Source organism: Mus pahari, chromosome 18, assembly GCF_900095145.1.
Source record: "Mus pahari chromosome 18, PAHARI_EIJ_v1.1, whole genome shotgun sequence".
NCBI classification, from domain to species: Eukaryota; Metazoa; Chordata; class Mammalia; order Rodentia; family Muridae; genus Mus; species Mus pahari.
Window position 1 is genome coordinate 17,271,605 of NC_034607.1, and position 11,790 is coordinate 17,283,394.

Here is an 11,790-nt window from a genome sequence, read left to right on the forward strand (position 1 = left end):
TAAATCTGATAGAGGACTAATATCCAATATATACAAAGAGCTCAAGAAACTGGACTCCAGAAACTCAAAAAAACCCATTAAAAATGGGGTACAGAGCTAAATAAAGAATTCTCAACTGAGGAATATCGAATGGTAGAGAAACACCTGAAAAAATGTTCGGCATATTGGTTTTAAAGTCTTCCTTGTAGCAGGGGGAAGGGACTAGGGCTTCTGGAGCTGGAACACCATTGAAGCCTGCTGTTTCTACTGAGATTTTTTTTTAAAGCACTACTTGAACTGTTGGTCATGTTGAGATAGCTCTCAGAGTAATGACAAAGTGGACCTTGGCACTTTTGGATTGATGTCTTTGTTCTTATGGACAGATGGAGCTTAAAGGAAGGTATTATCACCATCGCTCTCTTTATTTTTCAACTTGTATCTTTTCTTGGGACAGATGAGACTAGAATCGCATGTCAAAATGCCTGGGACACAATAAAGAGGTTGATTTAGGAAGAGGAGCTTCTAGATAGAGGAAATGAACAACATTTGCCATTGTTCCTTTGTTAAGCTTTCACTAGTGCAGTGCGATGTGCAGGCCTCTGTAGCTGGTGGGAGTAGGTGGACCACAGCAGACTATGGTAAGGAAACACATATTAGAGCAGACAGACAGGTGTCTGTGTGAGATGAGATTTTGGTACACAAAGATCAGATGACTGTTCAGTGAGGACCCATGGCTCACCCTCGGTCATTGCTCTTCATAGGTTGTGTCTGTGTTAAAATGGAAATGCTAATTTGTGCTCAGATCCTTTGCTTTTTGCAACTGATAAAGCCTCATAAATTTCAGCAATTCTTTCTGTCAACAGTTGGTGCACCGTTTGAAACCTGCTACTTAAAATTGTAGACCCCATTTACTCAGCACATCTGTGGCAAGAAACAATCGACATCCAAATGAAACTCCAATGAGGCATCTCTGTCTCCTTGGTGACTGATTCCATTGGTGGAAAAGATTCAGTAACAAACCAACTCCATGCATCACACTACTCACAGTCTCTTACAAGTTGAGAATGTCAACATCAGACAGTCCCAGTGTAAAGGCACAGGTGGCAACATGAGTCACCTTCTTGAAAGCAGAATGTTAACCCTCAAAGTTGAAATGCTTTCCCCACTCCCTGTACTAAGTCTGTCTGTTTTGTAAGCCACACTCACTATGCACGGAGTGAAGCACCTTGTGGAAATACACGGTTGTGAGGGTTCTAGCTGTGTAAGATGCTAAGGGCTTAACTGACTTCTTCAGAATAAACCCTAGGCAACACCTGTCTTATCTTGGGATCACTTTGAGGTCAGGCTAACTCATCACATAGTCAGAGCAGAGTAAGTTCTGGACTGAACTATTGGCAGAATCTCAGCAGCCAGGGCAGAGCAGGATTCCCTATGCAAATGATGAACAGCAATCTCAGAGGAGCCGTCCACTTAAAACCCACTTGGAACACGGGTCCCATTAGCTGACATCATGGCAGATGGTTTGATGGAAACACCTTGGAGATCAAGGAGCAATTTGTAGCAAAAAAGACAGCAAAACTACAAGTGTTTACTGTTCTGTGTAGCGTAGATAAAAGGCCTACTCTCTTCAAAGCCCACATCATGCAGAACACGCTGTTAAAAGCCCATGTTACAGGTGGTGGTTTGAAGGCTTCTTAAGACCACTGTCAAATCATAGGATTCTATGCTGGGCAGAAATAACATACATGGGCCAGCATCTTCCACCAAAAAAGAAAGTCATTCCAAGGAGGATGGGGGAGGGGGTTCCTGAGGACTTTGTGCTGTCAGCATTTGTAGAGAAGTAGATTGCAAGGAACACATCTGTAAAACCACTGTACTAGTAATGTATGGGTGGCTACTGATAGGTGTGTCCATCAGGGGAGTTACCCAGAGGGTAACTAAGACAGAATCAGAAGTATTTCCCTGAGATCATACTCTTAGTATAGTAAAACCTTAAGATGCTGGACTCCATTTGAGTGGCATGTCCTTCCTCAGAGAAAGTCATTGACAGCCTAAGATTCCTGGATTAAAAACTGGTCCGCAGGTCAGGGAAGCGACTCGGAGGGTAAAGAGCTTGCCGCTGCAACCTGCGGACCCGAGTTTGGTCTCCAGCATCTGTGTAAACGCTGAGCCCAGAAGCGTGAGCAAGGGATATAGAGACAGGAGGGTCCCTGGGCTCATTGTCTAGCCAATTCAGTTCATCAGTGAGAGAGGCTGTCTCAAAAAATAACGGTGGACAGGGACTTAGCAAGATGCACCATGTTAACCTTTGCTCTCCATATGTACCCAGGCACAGACATAGACACAAAATTCTAGCTGAATTGTCACATAAATATTCTGTAAATATCTTATATTTCAGCAGTGTTTACTTCGATTTTGAATACCTAGTACCAATGTGGGTGTCCACTAATCCGTTAAAGCTCTGTCATTTCTTCTTGCAGTACTTTGGCAGGTTACAATGGCACCATCTTCGCATATGGGCAGACGGGCAGTGGCAAGACATTCACCATCACAGGCGGGGCAGAGCGCTACAGTGACAGAGGCATCATCCCAAGGACCCTGTCGTATATTTTTGAGCAGTTGCAAAAGGTAAAGAAAGACAGAGGTGGGGAGAGGTGGTAAGGCACTCTGCACTGTGCCTGCATGGGAACGTGGGGCTGTAGAATACCTCTGGCCTCCACCCTTAAAGAAAGGTTAGGACCTTGGTAGAAATCACAAAGGTGCTTCTGTTATCAGAGTAGGATGTTGGCAAGGCTGAGGCTTCATTTGAGATGCCTGCAGGGCTTGAAGAGCAAATGACAACTTTGGTGACAGAGTGGGTGGGGGTTGGTATGACGGAATCTCCTGTGTCTGGTATGAGGGTGCATGTGTGTCGAGTGGTGCAGGAGTTGATGTTGGAGAGCCTCTATTGCTCCCCACTGATTTGTTTGTGAGACAAAGTCTCCCACTTGACCTGAGCTCCAGTCAGTGAGCTCTGGGGATGTCCTCTTCCTCCTAACCCAGCGTGAGGGCTGTTCACCTTACATCAGGTCACGTTGCTACACCACCACACCCAGCTTTTCCCACGGGTACTGGGGACCTGAATTCTGATCATCACAGCAAGCACTTTACCCACTGAGCCATCTCTCTCCTGCCCGCTCATGGAGATTTTTTTAAATACAATCAGTGTTGTAACTAGCAAACAGGGCATCTTTATTCCCATTTCATAGTTGGAGAAACTGAGCCTCTATTGATGTATTTTTCTTTGGGTCTGCAGCTCTGTAAGCAACTGCTTCCTTGTCTTGCCTTGCCTTGCCTCCACGTCTTCTGTAGCTCAGATTGGCTTTGTTTCGTTGGCTGTGTTTAAATCCATTTCCTGTGATGAGTCACTTCACTTCTGTGGGTTCCTGCTTGCCATTTTCTGAAAGTAAGGCCTGAACTGCTCTGGAAGCTCCCCCGTCTCCTGTCCAGCTCCAGCAAGTCCTTGGATTCTATATAAAAGTCTAACTGCGCTGTTGTGACCGTCACTCCAGAATTCCCCACGGACTGCTATTTGCATTTTGAGTCGAGAAGACGAGAAGAAATTGCTGAGATCTGCATAATTCTAATTGCCATCCATAAAGCAGCAATTATCCATTAGTTCAGCTCTTCTCTCAGTGGCCCGAGCGCGCCAAGTGTGTGTGCCAGAAACTGTGGAGGAGGGAGGCTGAGAGGAGGGTGTGCCTCATCCCGAGTCTTTCTCCTCACTTCTGCGTGTATTCCTGACACTACCTGTCTTGCCACGCACACACATGTCACAAGCGGGGGCTATAATTTCCAATAGCTTTTGTTGCTGTGGAGTGAAGTGGAAGGTTGTCATCTTAGACATATGGGCAAGGCTGTGTAGGCTGTCGGGGTTCTGAGACCATGTATCACTGGAGGCATGTGGCTTCTTGTCTCAACGTCATGGAGCCACTGCGAGGGGGCAAAGATGTGGTATTTTAAGAACTCAATCAGGAGAGATGGCTCAGTAGCTAAGAGTGTGCCCTGCTCTTGTGTAGGACTAGAGTTCTGTTCTAAGCAATGGTACCAGGCTGCTCACAACTGTCTATATAGTTCCAATTCCAGGGACCTAATGCCCTCATTCAGCCTCTGCAGACACCGCATCCTCATGTGCATACACACACAGAGAAACACAGAATTAAGAATAATAAAAACAAATCTTTGAAGTTCTTGGCACACAAAGTATGCTTAGTTCATGATCATTATTACCATACCACTACTATTCACAGTGCAAATATTCAACAATTGTTGCCATGCCCATTCATATTCACCTATGCACATGTGTCCAAATGACACCTGACCAGTTTCAGAAAACCTTTTCTTTTTAAAGATCTATTTATCATTATACATAAGAACACTGTAGCTGACTTCAGATGTACCAGAAGAGGGCGTCAGATCTCATAGCAGGTGGTTGTGAGCCACCAGGTGGTTGCTGGGATTTGAACGCAGGACCTTTGGAAGAGCCGTCAGTGCTCTTACCCGCTGAGCCATCTCTCCAGCCCCCAGAAAACCTTTTGAAGCTCTGAGAACCAATGAACCCAATTTCCCTGATTAGCTTAACTAGAAAAAGTAAATTCTCTCCTAACAGGAATATGTTTTGTATTTTCTAAAATATTCTCTGCGGTTATCAAAGAACACCTCCGGAAGTCCACCAAGCATCCAGAACACTGGCTACCTGTCAGAATTGTGGGGAAATTCCTTTGCCATTGATGTCACGCTGAGCCCTGGGTTACTTCTGAATCATTCCAAGTAATTTCCTGGGGTTGGAGAAAGCCCACGAGACCAACTTACAACCAGGGGAACTGACATGGACCAGTTTCTTCCATGGGCCACAGCATATTCATTATGATCACAGTGCATTGTGCTAAAACCAGCCTGGCAACCTAAAGTGCCCGTGAAATGTGTCCAAAAAAAACAAGCTGGACCCAGCGGCCCCTGCTGATTGTCTCAGACTGGAGAGCTCACTGCAAGACTAAGGCCAAGCCTTGCTTCAAGACAACCCCAAACTTCAGTATATCCTGTGTCGTGAAAGACCTGTGAGCGGCAACATGTTTCCACTGGACTTAAAAGTTCCGTTTGCTTCAGAAAGCCTTTCTCCTTATGTTGGAACATTGCGAAGCTCAGACTGTTTGGGGCAAAAGAGATGTCTGTGTGCAGAAGTCACGTGTGGTATATTATAATCTGGCAACCCAGGTGCTGAAAAGGACCAAGAAAGGTTGCTGGCCACACCACTCAGTAAGATCTGAGTGTGGTGTGTACGGCAGTAAAACTGCAGGAGAAGCAGAAACTGGAGGAGCCAGGGCACTATCCTTACCCGGGGGCAGTGGGCCTGCCATTTTCCCTGACTTATCCTACGTGTAAAGAAGAGAATGTCTCCATTACAGACGATAGCTCAAGTGCACTGCTCTTTTACTGTGTCCCTTCTCTGTACACTCTTGTATCGCTTTAGCTGCTTTGATTGTGGCTGTGATAGAGTAGCCAACAGAAACGGCTTAAGTTTGATTTTTGCCTCAGTGTTTGAGGCAATGAGTACTCCTCCTGCGTATGGGGAGGACGTGGTGGTGGGAGCACGATGTGACTGTCAGTCACATCCTGTCCACAGTCAGGAAACAGAATCCCGAGTTCAGCCCCTTCCTCTCTTCCCCTCCTTATCCATTTCAGGACTCCAGCCCATAGGAAGGTGCTGTCCATATTCAGGGAGGGTTTTCCTTCTCCAGTTCTACATCTCAGGAAACCACCTCACAGACACACCCAGAGGTGTGTCTCCTAGGTGACTGTAAATCTCAAGTTGACCACACAGATTACCCATCACCCTTAATTGTCCATTTGGAGGCTTCTAGACATGATCTTTGAAAACAGTTACCAACATCAGTAACAGTAGCAACTGCCACAGTGGTTCCTCAGTGTCCACGCATTTTGGGTAGCACTTAAAATAGACATACTCCCCTTTTGTGGTGGTTTTGCCAGATCATGGTTACTTCATAAATTATTATTGAATAATTTATAGTCCTACTCTTAACAGTGAGACCCTGTTAAGAGTAGGACTGCTCTCACAGAGTATGGTGTTGGGTTTCCAGCACCCACAATGGGTAGGTAGCTCGCAACTTCCGCCTCCAGCTCCAGGGATCTGATGCCCTCTTCTGGCCAGTATGGCTACCTGCACTCATGTGCACACACACAAAGTAAACTATTAAATATTTTTAAAAGAATATAAAATTCTGAGTAGTGGGAAAGTAAAGGAAATGAATTATGATCAAGAATAAACATTTATTTGCTACTCAACTTTTTGCTCTCTTATGGACAGACTGTTCACAGAATGTAAGTTTGTTTTTTCTTAGTAGCCTTTTGTGTAGGGTGCAATCTGGAAAGTTAAAAAAATAATGTATTGTTCAGTTCTACAACCAACTTGGCTCACTGTATTTTATGTATAATGTGGAACCAATAAAACTAACAGACTGAAGTTACTTGTAATCATGGATACTGGCTATTACAAGAAGAAGAAGAAGAAAAAAAAAAAAAACCTTCATGCAGATGGCCACAGCAACTCGAAAGTGTCACGAACTGAAAATGTAAACCATATAACATGGAATGGCACAGGGGGATGCTGCGAGCAAAGCCCAGAGACAAATGGTGCATCTCGCTCCAGCCAAACAGTTGTTTTTAGTCATTAAACAATGCCTTTTCCTTCCCCAACCAGGACAGCAGCAAGATCTACACGACGCACATTTCTTACTTGGAAATCTACAATGAATGTGGCTATGACCTGCTGGATCCAAGACACGAAGCCTCCAAACTGGAAGATTTGCCGTGAGTAGCCGGCTGACAAAGACCAGCAGGAAATGGTTTTCAGATGTTTGTTTCCATTGTTGCCTTTGAAATGTTCAGCGTTTCTGGTCTCGATCATAATTAGCCAATACCGAATAGCAGCATCTTTCCGTAAGGGGCAGGCGTGATGGGATCTAAGATTGCTCGGAACTCATTTCTTGGGGGAAAACTGTTTGGGAGTCGGGATGAGAGTGCAGCGGGGTGGACTCAGTGGGCATCTGCAGATTTGGGGGCAGCACTTTCTCCCTGCTTCAGGAAGCCACATACTCCTTTAATCATTTATTGTGCAGCAATAAGATAATCGGAGAGAAAAATAAAATTGGAAGCTTTCCCTCAAAAGCTTTTGTGCTGTCATTAGCACTGACATTCATAGCCCTTTGATCAAATCAACACAGTGAAATGCAGTCTTCAGATCTGTGGACAGCACAGGCTCCCCTGCCAGGGGTCACACAGCATTGCTGTTTGCTCGAAACCCTGCCTGAGTTAGATGGGGATAATTGGTAATCATTCGTTCATGTCCTTCTATCCAGGTGTTTTTTATGTATTGGAAGTTGCCGATAGCCAAGAAAAACTGTTTTCAAGATTCATTTTATGTTTAACTGTGTGTGTGTGTGTGTGTGTGTGTGTGTGTGTGTGTGTATTTGCATGAGTACAGATACCAGTGGGAGCCAGAAGAGGTCATCCAGTCACCTGGGACTGCAGATAAAATGCTTGTGAACTGCCTGGCATGACATAGGTGCTGGAAACTAAACTTGGGCCCTCTGGAAGAGCAGTGTGTGCTTTTAATTACTCACCCATCTCTCCATTGCCCATATATATTATAAAATATTCTAAAGTAATTTAGAAATACATAGGAATTTTCAGCAGAAAAGATTATATGCAAGTTTTATGTTCAATAGCCAAGTTATTAAATTAGTAAAAAAAATTGAAAAGAAATAATAAAATAATTTATGATCCATATATCCTTATATTAATATTGGCTGAGGTGTTTCATGTATCACCTTTTTATTTTTATAAAATTTCCGAGATGGAGTCGAGAAAGAGAGCAATTATTTGTATTATAAAAATTAGTTTAACAGTGAAGGAAGAGTTCCATAGAGTTCAACTCTATGGAAGAAAATAGCTTTGCAAACTTGGGAGAATAAAATTTACTTTTAAAAAGTTAAAGCTTTTTACTGGGAATAATGTGTGTGTGTATGTGTGTGTGTGTGTGTGTGTGTGTGTGTGTGTGTAGGCAATTTAGTTATTGTCCTTATAAAAGAGTTATTGTCCTTATAAATGGGTATTAGTTTGGCCAGTCTGTAATGTTGAGGACTCCAAGAGAAGTTGGTAGCTCATAGTCCAGAATAGGGCTTGGGCTAAAACCCTGATTTGGACTTGGAGCCTCGATGATTGTGAGAAGTATTTTTATTACTTACGGTCTGCCCAGGATATTTACTGTCCCAGCAGACCAGATGCACTGTAACAAGATATCAAGGGGTCCTCTGAAAGAAGTCCCTGACGCCCCTGGAGCCAGTCTGAGGGATGCTAGGCTTCTGGTTTAAGGTTCATTTTAGTTCAGATCAACTTACTGTTTTATAGTCTCCAGGTTGACCTATATATCTCCAGTTTAAATACTGTTTAAATGCATTTTCAATATATCCCGAAGGCAGTTTGATACCATATCCATTTAGCGAAATAATTGTAATAGGTTCACAAGTAGGAGCTATAAGCTCCATTGCCCTGGATTCTTGGCCAGGTTTGTAGTGGGCCTCAAGTACAGTGTGTTACACCCATAACATTAATGCCACTATTACACCCATGGGCTTATCTTGATCATTCATGATTGTAGCTACCGGGGTTCACAGCTAGAGAAGTCTACTGATGACTTTTCTCCCCCAGCAGCTTGGACGACACCTTCCAAACTATGAAAGCTAACTCTCCGTGAAAAGTTTTCCTGGTCAATTTCAGCTTGACTTCTTGAAGCCCTGTGACCAGAGCATGTGCTGTCTTCAGAAATAGTCTTACTTTCACTTTCCATTGAGAAACTAAGAGTGATGGCAATAACCTGCATTGACTCGGGGACATTAAAGATTGTTTTCAGTTAGGCTCACCCATACCCAATAGTCTTCAGACGCTGAGAAATCCCAGGAGTGAAGGGATTGTATCTGAGAAACAGGGAGGAGAGAAAAAAACCGAGATGTTTAAAAAGAAAGAAAGAAGAAATGAAAGTGGTAGAGGAAGGCTGCAAGATAAGGTGATCCAGATGGGTTATCCTTTGACCCTCAGATCTGATTGAGTGAGAACTGAATGGTGAGCCACCAAAGAGTGCTTTGGTCATTGTTGCCCTGGGACCTAAAATTCAGAGAGGTTTGACTTACCCAACATTTCAGAACAATTAATTGGCAGCTTAGCAAGGGACCTCCCTGCACATATGTAGCAGATGTGCAGCTTGGCCTTCATGGGGATGCCGAACAACTGGAATGGGAGCCATCCCAAAAGCTGTTGCCTGGACATGGGATCTGTTCCTCTTATCTGGGCGGCCTTGTCTGGCCTCAGTGGGAGAGGAAGCTCCTGGCCCCATAGAGACTTGAAGTGCCAGAGTAAAGGATACCCAGCAGGGCCACCACCCTCTCAGAGGAGAAGGGGAGGGGGGAACGACTTTGAGGGTGGGTGCAGAGGGATGTAAAGTGAATAAACAGAAAAGAAAATAAAATCCAGATATTCACACTTTCATGCTAGAGTGGCAAGAGAGGTTTTTTAAAGAGTTTTTATACACGGGGGCTCCATTAAAAGGATTTCCGTCAAAAACTTGAGAAGGTGACAATGAAGACCTCTCAGATGTGACTTTGGGTCTGTAATACCACACTCTCTGTGTATATTTATAATAAAGTCTTCTGAGGTGGTGTGTATGTGGCAAAGAGTATGTCTCTCTTGGCTTAGTAGCCTCCCTAGTGCCAGTGTCTTAATATTTCTTTAATTATCTATGTGACTGGGGAAGTCGTTCCATTGTTAAAGTGCGTGTCATGCAAGTGTGAGGACCAGACTTCAGATCCCTGGAACCCCCGTAAGCGCAGGGTAGTTGTGCTGGCCCGCCTGTAACCCCAGCCTCGGCAGGCAGAGACAGGACCTCCAGAGCAAGCTGCCTAGGGAGACCAGCCATATTGGCAAGCGCCGAGCTTGATGAAGAGAACTTCTCAGTGAATAAGGGTCTCTGCGGCAGAAGAGCGGCGAAGGGGCGATCCTCAGCTTCAACCTCGCACACAACCGCGTGCATGTGTGCACACAGGCATGCACACCTACACATGGCAAACATGCTTTTGTACACACATGCACATATGAAAATGGAAAAAAGAGAAAAGTATTATTAAATTGAAATATGAGGGTGAAGAGGAGAAGCAGAGCCCACATCATGTCCATGGGAACCACTGTACAGTGTGGGGTCCAGTCAGAATGTGAAAAGGCGTCACTCTCTAAGTAACGGGATGCATGTACAGAGTACTTCAATAGAAACCAGAATCCTACGAATGCTTTCACTTTCTGTTTCTTTATACATTACATACAGTACAGGCATTGGATCAAGTACCATTTATCAGTCTTCGAATGTCTAACATTTAGAGTTCAAGGACTGATGACGTTCATTGTGAAATTTTCTTCATGATTTTTCTCCATTTCACACAAGAACAGTAATGTGGATGTTTCCTAACGTTCCACACCTGGAAAAGAATAAGGACAGTGATTCCATTCTCAGTGAGTTCTCTGCATCCGTGACCATGCATTCTTCCTGAGTCCTGTGCATCCATGATCATGCATTCTTCCTGTGTCCTGTGCATCCATGATCATGCATTCTTCCTGTGTCCTGTGCATCTGTGATCATGCATTCCTCCTGTTATCTCTGCATCCATGACACAAAGGAAGCTACCCCAAGTCACAGAAGAAGTGTAAAGGCATACGGCCAGCACAAGAGTTACTCAGAAAACCTGCAGGTCCATCTAGCTGACCTTCTGGGAAAGGCACAATTGTAGATAATTATATGATCATGTTTGCTAGTGCTTGAGAAGGGAGGGTGGAGCAGCCAACAGAGGAATCAGCCAATGGAACAAGTCTGTATGATTATGTGGTGGAATCACAGCGGATATGAGTAGACTCCAGCATCTACCATTGAAATCTTGGCTAAAAGATACTGAACAGCTCTATGATAGACACTTGTCCCAACATCATCATCATCATCATCATCATCATCAACAACAACAACAACCACAACTGCAACCACAAATTCCTGAATGTAGTAGCAGTCTTTGGACACTGCTGTTGTACGGTGTACAATCTTCATGATTGAATGGAACCTTTGCAAGTTGACATTTAAAAAATGATGCTGATGTCAAATCCCAGAGAATTCAAAGCACAGAGGGTGATCCCCCCTAATATGCATAGCTCAGGAAAAATTCCATCAGCATCAGAAAGAAACAGACACAGCCAGCAACTGGGATGAGTCTCTGAGAAACCTCCTCTATGCTGCCTGATTCCGTGTCTGCAATGTTGTTTCGGGACCAGGATGATAGAAACAGAGAACAGAGCAGCAGAGCAGGATTGTTAGGTAGACGGTGGGGGAGGTCGTACAGGATCCGCCTCAGTTGATGAAGACTGTTCTGCTGTGGATACAATGAAATTCTCAAGCTGTTAATAGTCATAATCACACACGCGCACAGTATGATGGGGGCTCAACTCCACTGTCCTGCCTGTAACGTGGGAATAGTTCCCCAAGGCTTTCTCACTGGTGGGACTGGAGAGGACAGTTTAGTGGTTAAGACATGTACTGACTGCTCTTGCAGAAAGAGCAGCTTACAAGCACCTGTAACTCCAATTCTAGTGAATCCAGCTCCTTTCTGGCTTCTGCAGGTGCCTACACACACACACACACACACACACACACACACACACACACAC

At 44.4% G+C, this 11,790-nt stretch overlaps 1 protein-coding gene across 1 annotated transcript in view; it reads left to right on the forward strand.

Moving 5' to 3' along the window:
- Kif6 (kinesin family member 6) overlaps positions 1–11,790 on the forward strand; it is a 286,100-nt gene that overhangs the window by 51,384 nt on the left and 222,926 nt on the right. The window contains exons 4-5 of the mRNA XM_021218471.1: positions 2,460–2,607; positions 6,737–6,846. Coding sequence (XP_021074130.1) covers positions 2,460–2,607; positions 6,737–6,846 — 258 coding nt within the window. The remainder of the gene's footprint in view (positions 1–2,459; positions 2,608–6,736; positions 6,847–11,790) is intronic.